Genomic DNA, 21,648 nt, shown 5'->3' on the forward strand with positions numbered 1-21,648 from the left:
CACTGTCTTGTTTTGTCGATGCATATTTGATGAATGATAGCCTTTAGTGCAATGCTCACTGATAGACACTACATTTGCGGTGACTACTTCATAAAAAAAGGCCATTTGTGTTTCGCCACTTACTGTAGATGCTTTTAATGTGAAGCTGCAGCAGAAGGAAATGTTCTGATCGCATTAGCAGCAACTAAATACAGCTTCTTTTTTTTCCTTTTTTTCTTCCGGGAAAGTCACCACAGACATGGGTGATAATACCGTGCATTGATAAATATTGCATTACTCTCATCAGTGGGCCATAGAGCTCGATCAACACTGTGCTACCGCATTTGGCAATAGATAGATTAGCAAGTGATGTTTCCAAAGTTGATGATTAATTGACCTCACTAATGCCATAACCAGCATAATTGCGAATTTTCATGATCATAATAAAAATAAGTTTAGCATTCTCTTTGTACCATTAAAAGGTAGAGCTACTAGCGAAGACTGGATCAGATAATGAGCTGCAATGTGATCACCACTGAAACAGTCTGAGGTGAAAGTCCTTCTCCCCACAGTGTTAGAGGCAGCCTCTCATTGCAGAGTCAGATGAGGCCAAAGCATTAATCATAATAACATCATATCCTGCACTTAAAAGAAAAAATACAAATAACACAGACCCTTTAATACGGTTTAATTTGTTAGATGTTAAGGGGTTGTGAGTTTATGAAAACACTTGGTGTGTTGAGAAATATTGCTACATAAATATCACTTCATTTAGTTTACCAGCTAATTTTTAATTGGTGCAACCTTGTGTGCGTGAAAAAAAAAAAAAAAAAAGATTTTACACTCATGCCGATGTTGAATTGTTGCTGTGTTTCCCTGTTAAATTGTCCTCCTAAATTTAGCATGTAGTCGGCAGCAGATGTTTGTGCCCTTTTTGATACTGTGGGTAATAATCCTTAATATTCTCGCTGTTTGAAGCTAAATGAGGCTTTAATGCACTCTGATTCCATCTCCTAGCTCTCATTAATTGTTTTTCTTTTTTTTTTTTTGAAAGTCCATAAATTATTTTTTTTTTATTTTTGGATAGATAAACAAACTTTTAAGGATGAAATGGAAGAAATTTTAAATTCTCTCACAATCTGATTTGATTTGCGCGTCCATCCGAAAAGCTATTGTGCAGAAAAGGCGCATTACTAAAATATTTTTGTTTTTCCTTCTAAGAACTCAAGTGTTTGTGATCTTACTGGTGCTACTTTTTTTAATCTTCGTTGTGTGAATGCATGTATTCCTGTTTAGCATCACACTGTCTTTGCCCTGTTACATCCTCCAACCCAGGTGCTGCTCACTTACTGTGTATGAAGTCTCATTAAAGGTGTTGCACAAAGCATTTGAAGCTTTGTCACTAATCATCTCCTGTCGCCCTTTTTCCTTCCAGATGGTCACAAGAACAAAGAAAATATTTGTGGGTGGCTTGTCAGCCAATACAGTAGTGGAAGACGTGAAGCAGTATTTTGAACAGTTTGGGAAGGTAAGACTTGTTTTTTCTTATCACCGCGCGTGGTGTTGACACAATAGCCCACACTTTAGCGCTTCTCAATTCCCATTAAATGTTGGATTAACTCCGGTGTAACTTTGACCTCTTGACCAGCATCTCAGTCTTTATAGCTATCTCAAACGTTGAGCCTTAAGAGGAATCAGCAGGGCAGGTTTTTCCCTTTATCTTTACAGTTGAACAAATGAATATGTGTTTCGACAGGCAAACATCTGAAGATATAGTAGCTTCATGCAGTGCACCATGGCTGGTCAGCAACATGTATTTTACTTACAGAGCAAACACGCAGTGACAACCAGCTGCCATGACCAAACCACCCTACAAAGAGGAAAAAAAACCCTCCGAACAAAAATAAATAATGTTTTCTTTTTATCTGTGATAGCATAACATAAGAATCAAATACAACTCAGGATTGGAAATAAAGTTTCAACGGGCTATTGTGACGGCATTGGCACAGCCTTGTATTTAGCTGTCTGTTTCTTTATGCTGCTGCTGCATGCTGTTCTCACACGCAAATCCCCCCACCCATGAGTGAGGCATATATGCACACCCATCTATACAAGGACGTATATATAGCGCTCTCACACGCTGACTCTAAAAGACGTGCACACACACACACACACACACACACACACACACACACACACACACACACACACACACACACACACAAACAGTCTTTGATACAGTGGCAGCATTTCACAGATAATTTCCCCACACTGAGCAGAGATCCATTTCCCTCATGTCATAATCCACATCAGTCAAGGTCACCTTCAGCTGATACAGTCCCTGTAACATCAGCACTTGACCTTGAGTTTAAACAATTTTAGTGAGGATGGATTTTTCATGGGCACATAATGTACCGCGGTACTGACGGAGACAAAAGAGCCCTTAGAAATTAATAGAAACTGCATTTTTTTCTTCTTGTTCAGAGACAATATGCAACCAGCTCTCCCCTATGAAGCCCACTGTTAGTTTCTTGACTGACAGCGAGCAAGGTGAAGGACTTTGTTTTGCTCCCTTTTTTTCGGTTGGAAGTGGCATCGAAGACCTCACCGTGGCCTGGCCTGCCATTCCAAATAAAGATGGCTTATTTGCACAATAGAACGCAGCAAGCAAATATTCAGCACGACTTTGCAATCAATGGATGTGAGAAAGGGCTCGAAATGATTTTCGACTTGATTGAATGACATAATTGACTTGATTATACAAAGTTTTTTCCCTCCTTGAGGAATCCTCAAATGCTTAGGAGGAAACAAACAAATCAGACTGATTGAGCGAGATCTTGTGCATGTTTCTGTGTGTGCTTTTATAGCCTACTTGTGCATGCTTGGATGTGTTAGCAGTACTGCTCTTGCCATGCGTGAGTGTGTCAGCGATTAAGTGTATTTATGTGGGTGCGTGATTAGGGCTGTGTGTGCGTAAATGTGTGCACGTACATATGTGTGCGTACGAGCGTGTTTGAGTGTCTTCGGCACAAAAAAAAAGAACATCAGAGGTTGATACTTGGGGCTATGGCAGACAAGATACAGAGCAAAAAAAAGAAAGTGGTTCTCTCTGTTTTGTGTGTGTCCTTTCTTTCAGCCTTACACATCCCAGGATTTATTAAATAACCTGCCTGTCAGTGCAACCTACCATTATCGCCACATACACACCACTCTGAAGACTTATCCACAGAAGGAAAAACCAATTAATTCAGTTTCCCCTTCATAGAATCTTTGTGGCAGTATGTGTGTCAGTCTGTCAGTCAGCCATCAGTCCGTCTTTCTGTCTGTCAGCCTGTGTGCATGTCAAGGGGGACATTAGCCAGCATGGTGGCAGGGCAGCTAGTCATTTATATTTGTGGGAAGTCTGTTTTGAAACACTTATCAATCATCAGAGAACTACAGCTTAAGGCACCAGCGAATGTTCTTTCTCACTGGGAACAGGCCATTTCACTGATATTATTTAGCAACTCCTCTGTCTATATATATATATATATATATGCGCGTGTATGTGTGTGCTATGTCGCCAATTAGCAGGATGTGGTCTGCAGAGAAGGCGGTGGTTGGGAGGCAGTGAAGGAGAAACAGCTGGTGTGGCCACAATTGGGTCACAGGTTTTGTCTGTAACCTCCACACCTCCTCTCCCTCCCACCTCAGTCCCTCCCTTCTGTCTCCATTCTGTCACGGTGGAGATGTGGCATTTGTTATGGGCAGAGGCTGACAGCTCTCATGCACATCAGTCTCACTGCCACTCTCCCAGCCGTCACTATTAGGAAAGTGCCTGAGCCTGGCACAACTTCAGAGGAGCTGCTCCACAGCCAGAGACACTTTTTTGTCACCTACAGTACATGCTGGAGGTGTGCATTTGAAGTGATTGTGACAGTCATTTGAATGGAACTGAAGTGTGGTTGTGTTTGACTGATTCTAATGCATCTCAGATGGATCCCATTACCTGCCTAATAGTAGCCACATCCTGCCTTCCATTTTTTTTCTTTTTTCCCAGGCTGCACACTGCACTTTAGCCCTGCAAGCCAGATGAGACAATCTTATCAGTACTGCCTGGCCTCCCTTTATATTCAAGGACTCTTAACTGGAGGCTGCTGCTGCTATTTCTGTCTTGCAATAAAGTCAAATTAATCATTGTGCTGTTTGTGCACTATGTGCTACTGTGCAGACTTTAAGAAAAGACTGTTAGCCTTTACATATAGCACTTTTGGTCATTTCCCCTCATATTTAGACCTTTCTTGTTGACATTTTTCCCATTTTTTTAATCTCATATTGCAAGGTTTGCAATATGCACAGTCACTTGTAAGCATTCTTAATTCATTTAACTCGTCAAAGCTGCCTTTGCTTTTGTCTGTAGTTTGCACAACAAGCAGATTCACCCCCTGCAGACTGCTTTTGTTTCTGCCCTGCACAGTGGTGTCACAGCGACCAAGGTTTGAGCTATTTCCCACCGAATGCTGTGTAGTTGGATCTATCATTAATAAGATTACTGCAAGAAGTTAATTTGATGATTGGAAATTCATTAAAGCCTTAGTCCTAATCACTGTACAGCACCACCTGTCAAGCTAACGTTCTCCACTGCGATTTAGACCGCATGAGCAACATCTCAGTCTCTACACTAGCTTTAATGTGAGCCCTCAAAGAAGCCAGCAGATCAGGTTTGCCTGTTTTCTGCCAGCAAGATCGACAAGATAAATAAATGTGTTGTGACCATGCAGTTGATAGGCAGTAGCTTCATAAAGCCCATCGTGTGGCATGCTCAGACACCATATATTTAGTTAAGTACTTAACTAAATGAAATTTGTGTGCATAAATTGGTAAAGTTTTCCTTTAAACTATATCTGTTGGGTTGCTGTCTAGATTCAAAAGAACTGAAATAATAAAGTTTTCATATTAGGCAAAATTTTGTTTTGGACTTAAGCAAGTATGTCATTATCATTTTCCAAACTCTAATAGTATGCCGATGTCACCAAAATGTCGCTGAAGTAGGCACTTGATTAAAGATGGGAGTACGTTTGTTGACACCTCAGAAATTTGCATGCGGTGTGCAACCCGAGGCCTGCCCTGGCCTCAAACGAGCTCTCCCTGCAGTTAAAGTCCTAGTTAGCTGTGTTGGCTAATGCTTCCTCATTGGTTTATTGTAATCGGCTTTGAGTGCGTCTCATAGTGCCTTTATTTGGCTGAGCTGAAACAACTACAGCTCACTGACTCAGTTCCTGCAGACCTGAAGCTGACGGTCAGTTTCATCAGAACTACTTGCTTCCATGTCACTGGGCTGCCACAATCATCTCTTTATGTCTAGGCGGTCCTAGGTCTCTTGCTCCACTGGTCTAGAGCCAGATCCTGGAGGTGGAGCTCAGTGGCAGCAGGAGAAGGAGGCGCTTAACCAATTCAGTGCCACTGGGCTCAGGAGCAATAAAGGTAGACACATAGTTTATCACTGAGTTATAAAATACAGCAGTGGTCTTACAGTGAAAAAAAAGAAGAAACAAATGGCAGATGAGAGACGTGACTGCTAGAGTGATGGCATGTGTTGGAGGACACTGGAAGGATGAGTGAACTGATGGAAAGATCACTGTCAGAGCGCCTTCTCCCAGCCCAGAGCCGCTATGTGCTGTTTCACCCTTGGCTAGGGAACTAGCTGCATACTTCTCTTATACTTTCACTGAAAGGAAGCAGATGAGAGGCAGAATTAAAATGCAGGCATCGGAAAAAGATTCCTTGGTTAGTGCATGAAATTTGTTCTGTGGCTCTGGTAATCTAATACCACGGCTGACATTTTGCGTGCCCTTAGATTTTGTAAATGGCAAAAAAATAACTCTGTGACCGCCTGTAAAGACCGTATGAATTAATTTTGCATACCTGCCCAGGGTCCTTAAAGGCATTCAAGGTTTTCAGGTATTCAGAGATAAAAAGCAGCCCTGATGACAATGATCATTATAGAATATAGAGTACTGTGGCATGGCGTTCTCACAGAGCCCATTTCAATCAGTGCTCAGAGATTGCAAATCACAAATAATAATTGATCTCATCACTCCTGTCTTATCTGTTTGATTTTAGATTAAATTTAACCTACGATGGCACTTAGGCTCTTTCAACAACCCATCCACTGAGCTTAAAATAGAAACCGTTAGCATGCACATTAATTGCACTTTGGGCTTGTTCACATGTTCAACATGTTCATTGGCTGAAATGGCAGACATGGATGATCATTGCAGAAAAGTACACTTCATGCGAGGGAAAGGAACCTAATCAAAAGGCCACAGTTCTTCATTCCACTTCCTCGGCTGGTGCAGGTGCACATTTGCATGCCATTTACATGGTAGCTCACAGTGACCACCACTACTCCATCGTCTCGGTGTCCATCATCTGCTGACATTCTGTGATTGTTTCCTCTCTGCAGTGACTCCCCCAATCAGCCGAGGATATAGTGTGGTTCCAGTGATTATAAGGAGTGATCAGAGCAGCAATGATGGAACTTGTGCCTTGCAATGGAGATTTAGCCAGAAGCTTCAATCTCATTGCAGTCACTTGTAGTTAGTGACTGAGACTAGCAATGAGAAGGGCAGTGCAATATAAATGAATTGGCTATGAATGTGGATAAGGCCGCGGTACTGCAGGGACACACGGGGGGAAGGGGCCCGTAAGACAAACTATTTCATATCCCCCTCGACCTTTATTTGCCCAGTGGCCCAGCAACATTTTCAATAGAGTAGCTTTTAAATGGCCGTAAAAAAAATTGAGATCTATTGCAGGTCTGAGAGCGTTTCTTGAGTGTATGTCTTTGTGTAAGAGAGTGAACGTGTGCATATGTTAATGCATACGTCTTTACTGCAGATTGCTGCAGACCTTTAACAGAGGATTAAATAGAATTTAGAGCACTAAGTAATAGCACAATATCAAGTGGTCTTTAACAACTAGATGCTGTGCAGTATAGGCGGCTCACGAAAAAGAGCTGTGGATCAAGGGAGATTGACACCTTTCTGTAGGTCTGTAGCCTCATCTCCCAGCTGTCCCTCCTGAAATGGCTCCCCCGGGGATAAGCCGGGATTGGCTTGATTGTGTTATCGGCGACTGATCGGGTCATTGAATGATGGAATTTTGAGCCCCTGTTCTGCTTAAAGAATGAAATGTTTAAAAAAAGATTGACTGTGATTGGATCAGATCCAGCACCTGCTCAAAGGGGGTCAATCAGGTGAAGGCAGGAGGCAGCAATCTCTCTTGTGACACGAGTAGACCGGGGAATTAATGTGTGTGTTGGGGTGGAGCGTTGATGGTGGTGGTGGATAGATGGTTGGAAGGGGGCAGAGATGCCATTCACCAGAGGAAGCGGTTTTAAAAATGTCATCAGAGGAAGTGTCATGAGTAATTTGCAGCGGTCTCACCATCAGACTGGTGTGGAGGTGGACACCTCGGCTTTGCAAACTGTGGTCTAGTCCTTAGGGAATCTTATGTGGGAGAGCACTTCTGAGACTCAAAAAGGAGCTTTATTTCCCAGATGCCTATGAAATATGCTTTGGTATATGCTATGTGTGTGTGTTCTATAGATAGATAGGTAGATGGATAGACAGGGTTTAAATCCCTTTAAAAAAAATTCGCCCTCGTCTGACATTTTTTATAGAGCATGACTCAGCAACACCTGCGAAACAAGCTGTTGACACAGTACAGCTCAAATGATGACAATGCACATTTCTTACCAACATATAAAGTGATACACAGAGCTGTACAGATCATTCGTGCTGTCCTCTGCATGGATTTATCTCAAATCAGCCACTGCCTAAACAGCCAGTCACATTTTACAAGTATATGACAAACAGAATAAAACAGCCATCTTTAGCATTGGGTCCACACACTTATGTAGAGAACAGTAGTGAAAGAACAAGAGCTTCAAAATCATGTTGAATAATATTTCTGTGATATACTTTGAAAATTAAGACGAGACAAAAGTGGGGAAAGAATACTGCATTGCGGTGAGAGTTGGCTATAACTTACTTTCCACAACACTGACAGTATATATGTCTTTCATATAGTATGTGAATTCAGTATAAGTGTTGACTTCAAGTGGCCCTTTGCTTTTCCTTCTTTAGCCACCTACTGCTGTGTGTGACCAGGTCCACAGGCAGCTCCAGCTCATGTTATGAGTGCCTCCTACACACTGCCTTCTTGAAATCACCAGATAAATGTTCTTACATGAAAATGTACACAATGTGCTGTGGTTTGATGTGAAGGGCTAAGTAAGTCTCAAAGGTTTCACTTAGCTAAAACACTTACAGCTCATTCCTGCATGTGTATGTGTGTCTGAGTATCCTCAGTTCTTCTAAAAGTGTTAGATTATGTAGACTTAAGGAGAAATGTGAACCATTAAATAAAGTTATTAGAAATTGCTTGTTAGGTTTCATTTTGAAGCTACATTGGTAGTGACAAGACTGATTGAAAAAATATTTAGTTGAAGCAGAGTAAGTAGGCCAAACAAAAGAGAGTAATTGCAATGAAAACTGTAGTTTCAGCAAAAGATCTAATTGCAGAGGTTGTCATTTTCTTTCTAACGTGCTTTCTCTTATGCAGCTCTTCTCTGATTCTGTTGTATTCTTTGTTCTCATATATTTTTGAGAGTTTGTTCATTTTCTGTAGTGAATATGTTTTGTTAAAAAGTGACAGTGTTAACATGTTGTTAGCATAACCATTATTGCCTCATGTTTCTACACAAGTGGTCGGTGTATCACAAAAGGCACTAAGACTTATCCTCTGAGATATGTGAATATATCTCACAGTTCTGTGCTAGTTTACCGATGTTTTTAACACACTACGGTGAATAACCAAATCAGTGTGGCAAGGCATTCATTAGTTGTCAGACTGTTAATCTGTTAATAACCATCACTCCTGTTGAAGAAGGATTTTGAACATGTGTATCAGGCATATAAACAAAATTTCAAAATGTGTGAGTTCATACTGTAAAGCTAACAAGCTGGGCATGTTATTCTCTAACACAGAAGTGTCAAACTCGAAATTTTACATGGTGGGTCACATACGACCCTTGAGTGAGCTGAACCAGTGAAATTACCTTTTCTGTCAGAGTAAATCATTTTAACTACACATTTAAACATTTTAATATTTTAATATAAGAAAAACAAGTGCAATTTCAAGAAAAAATTTTTAGTTTTGTTCTTTTTTGGTTTACGTAATAAAGAAATGCCAGTGTAGTTAATAAAAGAGGTCTGCCAGACTCTTTGGGTTTCAATTGTAAGAAATAAATATAAAATTATAGAAAGATGTCTGTTAGCTCAGTGCCAGACATGACAGAAATGCAAAGTGGAAGGTGAAAAATGGGACCTCTTTGTCATTTCATTGTTCATGTTTTAGTGTATTTTCAATTCAATTTTATTTATACAGCACCAAATCACAACAACAGTCGCCTCAAGGCACTTATATTGTAAGGTAGACCCTACAATAATACATACAGAGAAAAACCCAACAATCATATGACTCCCTATGAGCAAGCACTTTGGCAACAGCGGGAAGGAAAAACTCCTTTTTAACAGGAAGAAACCTCCGGCAGAACCAGGCTCAGGGAGGGGCGGCCATCTGCTGCGACCGGTTGGAGTGAGAGAAGGAAGACAGGAGTATGAATGGCAATGGGGCAGGTCTTTATGAGTAGTGAAAAGCTGTAACCCTTATGAAAATACAGTTAGACATTCATAATTTATCCTATCCATTACATTTTACAAAGCCATCCAGTGGGCTAGATTGGAGTCTTTGGCGGCACAATTCTGGCCCCTGGGCCTTGTGTTTTACACCCCTGCTCTAACCTATCTGTGAATCATTGTGAAACATTGAAAAAAAGGTGATGAAAGAGTGACATACAGATGCTTTCCCCCCAAGTAAATATACAACTTAAAGCAAGTCATGTGACTAGAGGACCAACAAGGGGACCTATTCAGAAGAATTTCAGTAAGAAACAGGGGAGGATAGACAATTCAGGGACACAAACTATTTCAAAAGATATATACTGTACTTTACTGTTAAATCTACTCCTATAATGGTGGATGCTCATATTAAGCGGAAAAAAAAAATCATAAAAATTCAGCTTCAGACAATTATTATTCTGCACAGTCAAAGGCAAAGAGGCACTAGTAGAGTTAAAGAAAAAATACAGGGCTCGGAAAGAGCATAACAGGTCCCCTTTAGAATTTATCTATATGCATAAACTCATTGTAAGTTAAACTGTAACTACTGAAAAATCTATAAATTGTGTGTGATGCATTTTAAGAACATTTATTTTGTTCATTTATAGCAGCAGCACACTTGATGTGAAATGAAATGACTCATCTACTACATGTTACACTAAGAAAGACGCACATGCATTCAAGCATTGCAAAGAAATTCACTCAGATATAACTGGACCCCTGATTATGTGCCTGACATTGTTGTTTTGAGTTACAGCAAGTAGAGATGGACCGATCCGATATTACGTATCGGTATCGGTCCGATACTGACCTAAATTACTGGATGGGATATCGGAGAGAAATAAAAAATGTAATCCGATCCATTAAATATCAAAAAAAGCACCTCACAAAACTTGCGACATGGCATAACTCGGCTCATAACCGTAGCACGTCGGAGCAGTATGCATCACGTGATAGAGCGGCTGTGGCGTGCGGGACCTGTCGGTGGTCTGGTTGAGCATTTGGAGCCTCGCTACCAAACCAGCATTTCATCTCCGAGAAAGTTATCCCAGAGAGAAGTAAAGCAAGCCTGTAAGTTCATCTCTGAATGTTTGTAAAGCATTCCAGCGTTAAGCTTAACAACCGATATATGGAGCGACTGCCTCTTCTCTCTCCCTCCCTCTCCTGCTGCTACTTCAATCGTGAAACTGATTAATGATCAGCTGATCGGCTTTTCTGTCGCGAGTCCGTCTCTCTTGTTTGTTTATCGCCCACTTCGCGCCAGAAAGAGGAAACCAGCGGCTGAACAACAGCAGCACGTTTAAGCTTGATAATCTGTTGTTAGAATTTATTTAATATTACTTTCTACACCAGGATCCTTTTCTATGTAGCTGACAGCTGGTAACTGTGCAGGGGCGGATCTAGCAAAGTTTAGCCAGGGGGGCCGATGGGGCATGAACAGGGAAAAGGGGGGCACAAAGACATACTTTTCTTTCTTATTCTCATTTAAAATGTCTAGCTTTTAATAAATAATTATCTGAATCTCACACCCAAAGTTTTAATCTGATGTAAAATGTATAGAAGTCCATTACTGTATATAGTAACTGTTAAGTCTAATATACCCTAGTAAACTATACTACTTTTTCCTTTGGGAAGGTACCATCTGTGCAGTCTGCAGTTCTGTTGAAGAAAGATGTTGAATCTATTTAAATATTTTAGAAAAATAATTGATTTCTGTGCATTTTTTTTCACACTGCATCAAATTAAAGTTGATTACGTCGATTAAGCATCATGAGGTGGGGGGTGGTTCCCTTTTTTTTTTTTTTTTTTTTTTTGCTTGGAGTTTGCAACCCTATTAGTTAGGTTGCTTACTCTTTAAAATACCAGAATAGGGAGGATGGAGTAGGTTTAAGTTTATTAGATTGATCAGTATTGCTGAACTATGAAATATTTTGGGTGCAGTGTATTTTTTGCATACAGGTATAACAGAATAGCTTTAGTGTTTTGTTTTGTTTTTAAACTTGAGTTTATACTTATACAAAATGCAGCAAGATATTAAAAAAACAGTTTTATTGATTAAAAAACACACTATATCGGATTCATATCGGTATCGGCCGATATCCAAATTTATGATATCGGTATCGGTATCGGACATAAAAAAGTGGTATCGTGCCATCTCTAACAGCAAGTCAACTCGTCCAACTATATGTTTGAATAGTTAGAGCTAACGAATGGCTAGAAAAAGCCAGCGAGATTAACAGTGGCTAAAACGTTGATGCCTAGGATTAAATTTCATAAATTTAAACAATTAATTTATTTTACTTTATTTTTTAGTCTGTATCAGATTATGAGGTAACATAATTCGTGTCAGTAATACATGCAATGTCCTTTTAGAATTGAAATTGAGCTACTGCTGTAAAACCTGCATGAAATGGATTTTAGATATGAAATTTCTAAGCAAGCAGAAGAATTTGATACAGTTTGCAATTTCTTAGTGTTTGAATCAGGCAGAACACACTTTTAAAATAACAAATATCAAGATTTGCCTGCCACACTGGATAGCAGTACGTTGGGCTGGAGTTTTCTTTCCTGCTCTAATTATCAGCTGTTTAAACAGCCACCAGCATGTCTTGAATGGGCAACGTACAGGTAAAGTAATAGCTAGCTTGCTGTTTATTTCTAAAGCCTTTTTGTGATGATTGAAGCCAGTATATATCCCCCTCTGACATTAACAAAAGCTCATTCTTTCTTGAGGCAACTGTGAAAGTCAGCAATGTCCACCATCGCTTTCATGGATCTACCTGGTGCAGGGGGAAAGTGATTAAACAAAGATTTGACAGTCACTTGTCTGCTGCTTTTAAGGTGAACTAAAATCTCCTTGAAGAAATCATTCAGCATTTTGGGAAACACACTCATCTGCTTTCTAGTGGGGAGCTAGATAAGAAGATTGATGTCTCTCCATTCAATATAAGGCTCCAGCAACAAGCTTAGATTAGATTAGCAGGAAGACTATAAACAGGGGGGAAACAGCTAGCCTGACTCTGTCCAGTGGTGTCAAAATTGGGATCAGTGGTCTTCAGAATGTGGATAAGAGTCCTCATCTGAAATGTCAAAGACCCCAAACTGGAGCTAACTTTTAGTCTTTTGCATCTTTACCAAGTTTCTCACCTACAGTATGAATGGTAAACACCGCTAGCCAGAAAAGAAAATCACCATGAAATAACGAGAATCCTGGTCCTATATTTCTTTCGACTCTGAATCCCCCACAAGAGAGATGCACATGAAAATAAGAAATTTACAGAGCAGTGGATTTTTCTTTCTGTCACACCTTGTACCAGCAGATCAGTTTTAATCAGTGATAGATGGTGGAGCTGTTAAGCCAGTTTTGTGTAAATAACCACTGTATGTATTTCTGTGATACTGAGAGATGGGGAAAGACATAGATAATGATGGAGATTAAGATAAGGTATATCATGTCACAAACGGTTAAAAGCATCTTTCTTGTTTTGCATTTCAAAACACATTTTTTGCATTATAAAAAAAAGTATAGCGGTGTACACATACAAGAAGCTGGCAGAATATAAAATCATGCAGAACTTGTAAAGATGAGTGCAAAGGTAAATGTAATATATTGTCAGCAGCACTTGTCAGTGATTCTCGGTGGTGCATTTAGGTGATCAGTAATTACTTGAGACATTTTTCTAGTTGTTAAAAAGCACTTAGTTTGGGTTATGGGGTCACGGTAAGGTTGGACTAACAGTGACGCATGTTGTAGTTTTGTTTTATTTTTAGGCGGATTTCTAAGGCAGCCTTTTCATAAATGCTGGTAGCACCACACAAGTGTCCAGGTCTATGTGTCTACATGGCAGTCATTATGCTTTCATCCATTTTCCTTGGCTCTGCTGACCTCTATGTTTGATTTACTGTTATTTCTACACCTTTTTGTGTTTGTGTCTGTGTGTTTCCTAAACAGTGTGCTTACCCCCTTAGAAATGAATAATGTATTGAGTAAGCGGACGTGCATACGATGCTCGAGAGTGACAGATCCCTATCTTAGCTGCCATGCTATGAATAATCTTTAGCTTATTTTCTGAAGTGGTATCTCAGGGTTCTGGTCGAATTGTCTAAAAGCTAAATAAGTCTGCTTGATTGAACTAATGGCATAGAGCCAAGATCTGGCACCGAGTCTTGTCTTTCAGCTTAATCTTTTGGTCACGGACACATTGACCAGCCTCGCTCCCTCTCTTTTCCCCCCACACACACACACACACACACACACACACACACACACACACACACACACACACACACACACACACACACACACACACCAAAGCCTCTTCCAAGTCACTTCCTGATCAGGAAACTTTGAACCCAACATGTGGCCCATAAGTCCTGTCCACAGGTAATTAGGTTTGATGGTTAGTTGAGCAGAAGCATAGATTTTATCCTTCTCTCCGTCTTGCCTCCTGGAGGGTTGCCTCAACTTGTTTTTGATAAGCCTACTGCCAGCCCAGCATCAGTCTCTTCCAGCTGAACACACATTGTAAAAGCCACCAAGGAGCAGTCATCCCTTTTTAAAGATGAGTTACCCGCTAAAATAAAATTATGTAGACAGAAAAAGGCGTGTGTCACAACACGACTGAATATACAGCCCCATTTCCGCTGGAATCGCTAACTGCTTTGCATATGTGATTCTGTTCAGTTAAATCACAGCTTCTTCCCCCCCCCTCTCCCTCCAGAATTTTGGGCGAAGCAAACTGTGTTGGATGTGTTCATGATACGCGGGAATATGTTAATGCTCCTTCCCACTGACACACAGACCAACTGATGTGAATATTGTCCCAGCAGAAATTGTATTTCATTAAATTCAGTGAATTGGTTTGACCAAATTAGTGTCACTTAACATTTTTATGGGTTTGTGTGCAGACCTCTTTTTAGTTCCTTTTTTAAATATCTAGTGGTACCAGAGAGGACAATAACATTTCCTAAAGAAATAAAAAATAAAAAAAGTTTCATTTAAAATGAACTCTTAGCATGCAAACTCTGTCATAGTATGAGTGGGTGGGTAGAAGAGGCAGAATTACATGTGAAACAGCTTTTATTTGATTTGATTAGAACTTCATGTGAATGTGATATGAGGGGAAGACTAAAAGGACAGGCGTTATTGTGCTCAAGTGTCGAGTTGATTGCATTAAATCATCTGCCAGCAAGTCATCCAGCTGCCAACTCACTGCATTGAATAGGAGGATAATTGTGTATAAAAAATTTTTGCTTTCATTGACAAAAATAGCCTTGGGCTATCAAAAAACTAGAGCTGCTTTGACATTATAGCTGTTTCTAAATAAAATTCTCCAGCACCGATGTTTGGTTGTCACATAGTGATATACAATTTTGCCATATTTCAAACTGTACAAGTTACCAAGAAATATACATCAGGCTTTCAGTGTCCTTCATGTTGATTGGTTTGTTTTTGACTTTCTGAGCAGAGCAAAGCAGGAAAACAGAAGGTGTCCCCTTCAAGTTGGCACACACTTCAAGTATTTTGATATTTTAATTCATTCAAATTAAGTGTGTTGTTTCTAGACAAATCAGACTCGGGAAGCAATTGACATTTTACCATCAGCTTGTGCCGTGCCTGCTTTAGACTGTTTAAAGCAGAGCTGATATGTGGGTAGAAGTGACATGCTCAAACTATTGTACATCTTAATAGGAAAATGAAATGGCACATGAAAAAGCACAAAGCAAGCTCATTAGAAAAGACACAACTTTTGAGTTAATTTATTTCTTGAAATAAAACTTGGCCACCTGCTTTGCAAAGTGACTGTGTTAGTCTTGATATGCATTGGACTGGATGTGCTTTTATCCCATTTATTTACCAATGTGGATTTGCTATGTTGGTCCACAAACACTAAGTGTATCAATTTCCACATAAAAGCTTTAAACCTGTGGGAGTCAGGCTCGTTGCTAACAAATAATGACAGATACTCCTTTATTCTTTGGGGAGAAACATGCTTCTTTTTTTCACAGCCTTTGTTCACTCAATGTATGTGATCTTTAGTTTGTTCCTTTCAGGTCTCGTCAGTAAATTCTTTGATTATGGTGTATTTTCTGTTGTGCTATGGTGGTTCCAATAAACACTGAATCACTGTGCTATCACCAAAACCACATCGCTTCTTTGTGCTGTTCTCTGATCTGTTTTGTCTTATATATGTATGTGTTTGTGTGTGTGTGTGTGTGTGTGTGTGTGTATATATATATATATGTATATATATATGTGTGTGTGTGTGTGTGTGTGTGTGTGTGTGTGTGTGTGTGTGTGTGTGTGTGTGTGTGTGTGTGTGTGTGTGTGTGTGTATATATACGGACATTTTTGCTTTGAGACTCACTGGTATGCATAGACTGCATATAACAGATAGATGTATCCACTCTGATGTTGAGAAGTTATCTATTGAAAACTGGAATTAAGCTAGCACAAGCTTGGTTAGCAGTGTGCATCCACAGACTATATGCGGGCATCAATCAGACGCAGATCACTGCTGATTTATACTTAGCAATATAAATCAGCGGGGTGATCGTGGCTCAAAGAGTTGGCAGTTCGTCTTGTAATTGGAAGGTTGCCGGTTCCCCAGCTCCGACAGTCTCGGTCGTTGTGTCCTTGGGCAAGACACTTCACCCGTTGCCTACTGGTGGTGGTCAGAGGGCCCGGTGGCGCCAGTGTCCGGCAGTCTCGCCTCTGTCAGTGTGTCTACAATGGCAGGTTGCCATCACCAGTGTGTGAATGTGTGTGTGAATGGGTGCATGACTGAATGTAGTGTAAAGCGCTTTGGGGTCCATCGGGACTAAGTAAAGCGCTATACAAATACAGGCCATTTACCAAATATTTCTCTAAGCCAATCTGAATGATGTACTTCTTTGAACTTCACAGCAAGCTATATTATTATCAGATAACTCCCTTTTGAAATAACCCAGACCAACAACACAGAAACATTTTAGAGTTCTAGTAAGATGAAGTCACACCGTCATGATGTATACCCTAATACGGTTTATGTGGGTGAGTTACAAAAATAAATAACCTTTCTACAGTGGTCACGAAGGGAAATTTAGCGATAGAGACCAACATCTTACTTAACATGTGTCTTATATAATTTAAGCAATGTTTGCAAAATGAACATCCAGTTATTTTGGGTTTATTTTTTGTCTCTATGGTAATTAGCACCTTTGTTATCTTAGTGACTTTTTTCTTCCATCTTTGGCAATTTTCTTTCTTCTTTTTGGCAATCATTTCTCTAAAAAGAATGTTGATAAGCACATGATGCGCTTTGGAAAGTGAATGACATTTACACAGCATGGAAGTCGTCTCATGTCGCAACAGATTTGAATTAGCAATGTGGCACATACATCAGAATTATGTCTGTATATTGGTTAAATGTGGAGAAAAGACATTTGTATTGCAATAGCGTTTCTCTTTTAATTGGAAATCATTTAACTAAATTGCCACATTGCCATCTGGTTTGAGGATAAAACAGATACAAAAAAAGATGCAATCGTCCATTTACATAAAGGAGATGAAGTTGTCAGTATAAATGGAGTTTCAGATTGTGACACGTCACAGACGTGGTTCACGTCTTCCAGCAAGTTAAGGCTGATTTGGTTACCCATGTCAGACAAAAGCTCTCACACAAAGTAGTTGATTTAGATCTGATTGCTAACAATCATGTTCATTATTAATATCTTCAAATGCCCTGTGTTCTCATTCTGATTTTGCCTTTTTTTTTAATGCTAGTTTGTATTTGTAATACTGTGTCAGTATCTGCATTTATTCCTACCTTCATCATCACTGACACACTCCTCTACTTTTCCTCTTTTGTCTGGCTGGTTGCCCAGGCATTGGCAGCTTGCACATGTGGCCAAAGCGTAAATCAGATTCAGACTTTCCATTCAAGTGCCCTGCTCGAGGGACTAGACTGGCCTTTATTCTGACCTTGTGGACCTTTTTATAGGCTCAGAAATGAGCAGCAGAAACGAGATAGTGCCACAGTTCACAGAGAAATGAACAGCGTGTGTTTCTTCCCTTTTATTAAGATATGACCTTATGGCATTTTGGAAATTTTGTGCTTTTTGAATGTAGCATGCTCTGTAAATGATCCAAATTTAAATATCCTCATGGAAATAAAGAGTGCTGTGAGTAGATTTTGATTTTCTCTCCGGTGTGATTAGGGTTTGTTGTAAGCGAAACTCTCCTTTCAGAGCAGAGCTCACTCTTTTCAGGGGTAGCTTCGTTTTTTGGTCTTAGTGTCCCCACAGCTGATGCTCTGAAGAGACTTTGACAGGGCTCAAGCTGTTCAGTCCCCCACTCCCTCCTTCTTTCTCTGTCCTCCCCCTTATCTCTCCCCTCCATCACACCTGATTGCATTTGACAAATGCCCCTATTGGCTCCATATCATCAGGTGCAGTGGAGGCAGTGTAAGACTATATTACTCTGCCCATATACCACATCTGTTCTCCATTTTGCATGGCTGACACACTTGCGACTGAAAGGTTCGAATGGGGCCAAGGCTGTTGTCACTGGAAAAGCGTTGATGGTTCCATTGGCAAATGGAAGTCTTAGTGAATCTGTTGGACACGGCATCCACCATCACGGCTAATCTCTTGTGTAGAATGTGACATGCCTTATCTGGTGCTGAAAATGTGGCGTTGTATGCATCGCAGAACAGAGCAAAGCAGCTCCGTGCAAATACTGTTTGAAACTAATGTTTTGTCTGTGTGTCTGTAGATGTATGTGCGGTATGTTTTGGATTAAAAGCATAACTTGAAATTCTTAAACATTACGTTTAATTTTATATACATGTGAAACAAAAATCCTTGTTATTATTACTGCTGTTATTAGTGTTGTTATTTTTATTGATAATGCATTTCCATGGTTTTATATTATCTGTATAGACTGCAGTCTAGGGCTGCCACAAACGATTATTTTGATAGTCGACTAGTCAGCGATTACTTTTGCGATTAGTCGACTAATCAGATGTAATCTGGTGTAAATTCTCGACCATCTCACACTGTTTAATCAGTTTTCTGTTTGACGTTTATTCAGCTGTGTGAAAACAAATGAGGAACCCACCCGGGGGATTAATAAAGTTTTATTTTATCTAATCTAATCTAATAACTTTAATCTCAGCCAAACCGATTTACTCATGAACAAATAAAACACTTTATTGTTTGGCTAAAAAAAAGCAAAACAATAAAATTTTTAGGTTATCTAAGTGATTTATATGTTACGTTTAACCTGAGTAGCGAAAGACCGCGGTGATCTGAAAATGATGTGCCGGGAGTTTGCCGTTCTCGGCGGCTCTAGTGACCCTCGAGCTCCCGGCTTGCTATCGAGCTGGTGGATAACAGACGTCTCCGAAAACGTCAGAGTACGTCGGTGCACTTTTGCAAATATATGATATCTTTGATACCTGTTGTTGGAAACAGGAATTGGCTGAGCCGCGCTATGAATCCTGGGATAGGTTGGGCCACGAAGGTTTTACACCAGACCCATCCTTCAAATCTGGGGAAAAAGAGGACGCATTTGGATGAGTCTTTGAATTTAGACAGCCTTCATCGCGTCGCTGTAACGTAATCGGCCTACAAATGCGGCCTCCGAAGGATACCGGAGGTTGCTTCTTCTTCTTCGGGGTTTAACGGCAGCTGGCATCCTCATAGATGCATTGCTGCCATCTTCTGTTTCAGTCCGTTATTACACTCTTAAAACCTACTTATGCCTGCGTCTTTCAGGATCTTCAAACGACGCGTCGACTATTAAATTAGCCTTCGACGATTTTGATAGTCGATGTAATCGTGACTAGTCGACTAATCGTGGCAGTCCTACTGCAATCACATAATTACAGTGCCAATGTATTATTGTAAAATCTTTATTTAAAAAATCATTTCTGTTTCACTGATCTACTTTAAATGATTGCTAATTAATTATCCATTATTAGTCAGACAGAGATAAAACTCTTTCTTAGTTCAAACCTGGTTGACGTATTTTTAAAGATAGATGTTAGCTAACAGCTCAGTTACACTAGAGTAAAAACAGGGCAGCTACCTCTTTGTGTCTAGGAAAAATTGATGGTTTGCATTGATTTTTTTTCCTGCTTCCAGCAAAGTAGTTTCGGTGGCCAACAGTGGTCGACTATGCAACACTCTCAACCTCTTGGCGACCGCTTTCAGTGGCAAGGTGATTGCACAGGTCGCCTATTGGGAGGCAGCCTGTCTTCAAACAATTGCAATTTGACTCAGACTGACAGCAATCACTCTCAGACAGATTGGAGAAGTGCAAAAAATTGCAGTCTAATTTTTAAACACAGACAGTCTGCACTGATGAGTGCAATTCATCTACAATTTAAAATTCATGTCTCTGCATTCAGGCACTTTACTCAACTGGTTAGAAACTGTTTGTATTCTGCTTTTATTCCTATATAAAAGCAAATTTATTAAGCACCTGTCATTTTCCAGTTAAAATCACAGTCCTGCGCCAACTACCTCAATATTTGTGGTGGACTTTCTGTTTCAAATCTGTGAGGTTATAGCTGGACTGTGAATGTAAGTGCTTAATGTGAATTTCTCTGGACGTAGACTGCAACAGATATGCATATTTAGCAGACATATTGCATGTAATTACCAACTTAACCCCATCCAGTCGTAAACTCAGAGCAGATGAACTCCGTTGTTGCCGTTTTAACTCTGTGTTGGTGTAACAAATTCACTTTAGCACCTGACTGACAGGGGTTGCAGACACGATCCTCGTCTCAGACCACTAACGGCAAATGATCAGAAGTTTATTGTTGTTTCCAACTACTGTTTTCCTTAGTATGACTATAGCGTAATCATTCACAGCTTTATTACTACTTAGCCAGCTTGACCTGTGACACATCTCCTTACTGGCAGATTATTAAATACAGATTTTGAAAGTGACTTTGGGGAGATTTAAGTGGGGAAAACGAAAAAACAAACAAACAGTGGAGTGCCTCCTACTAGGGAGAGACGCTGAAGGACTGTCGTGGCCTGCGTCTCATCAGCAGGAATGCAGGTAGGACTGGCACAGTAGTCACCATGTGGCGGCAAGGTTAGGTCACATCAGCTGCTTCTGACTCTCCTATAAAGAGGATGCGTAGTTGAAAGGGAGCACTGGAAAACGCTCTCCTTTGCCTCAATTTCTCTTGGTCATTATCTTTCGAATAGTCTTTTGTCAAGAAGAAAGAAATTGAAGAGGTGAGGTACAACAGAGATGATTGAAAAATACTAAAAAAAACAAAACAGAAAAGCACAGGGTGGGATGTGAGACTGTGCCAGAAAGACAGGTAAATCTATGAGGTCTCTCATGTGTGTCATGTGTTTTCATGAGTCAAACAGACACTGCACTGTTGGGTGGTAATTGGGCTCCTTCCTGGGAGAGGTGGCCGCAGCTCTGCTTTGCCTTTGGGCCACCTTCAACAGTCTGAGCCTGCTGTAATTGGCAGAGCACATTGCTTAGCTCATGCTATGCTCTAACTTAGACTGCATTCTGGCTGTGTCAGTGATTCATCAATAACCAGTTAATCATCAAGACTTTTGATCAATCCGAACTATCAGTGCATCAGTAATCCTCGAGTCTGTTGTAGTAGTTCAGTTAATGGCTCAAAAACCTTATTTACCCAGCCTTATTGCAGCAGATTGTCCCAGGAACGTTGGGTTATTTAACACAATCTAAGAGAGAACACTGGCTGGAGGTCTCCAATCAACGAAGCAGCCTCATTCATGGTGGCCTGGTGCTAGCTAAACTTAACACTGTCCTCAGGCATGAAAACACATCACATCAAACAGAACATGACTGCAGGAACAATAATACGGCTAATCTGAGAACTTGAACTTGAACCTGATTTGTCTTCTTTTTCCAACATCTTTTTAAAGGACAGCTATCAGCTTGAAATCTTTGCAT

At 40.2% G+C, this 21,648-nt stretch overlaps 1 protein-coding gene across 8 annotated transcripts in view; it reads left to right on the forward strand.

Moving 5' to 3' along the window:
• Positions 1-21,648, forward strand: part of msi2b (musashi RNA-binding protein 2b) — a 256,295-nt gene that overhangs the window by 76,521 nt on the left and 158,126 nt on the right. For all 8 annotated transcript variants that reach the window (XM_063488313.1, XM_063488312.1, XM_063488316.1 and 5 more), the window contains exon 6: positions 1,415-1,507. In XM_063488313.1, the coding sequence (XP_063344383.1) occupies positions 1,415-1,507 (93 nt within the window). The remainder of the gene's footprint in view (positions 1-1,414; positions 1,508-21,648) is intronic.

The sequence above is a fragment of the Pelmatolapia mariae genome, linkage group LG10_11 (assembly GCF_036321145.2).
Source record: "Pelmatolapia mariae isolate MD_Pm_ZW linkage group LG10_11, Pm_UMD_F_2, whole genome shotgun sequence".
In the NCBI taxonomy this organism is placed as follows: domain Eukaryota; kingdom Metazoa; phylum Chordata; class Actinopteri; order Cichliformes; family Cichlidae; genus Pelmatolapia; species Pelmatolapia mariae.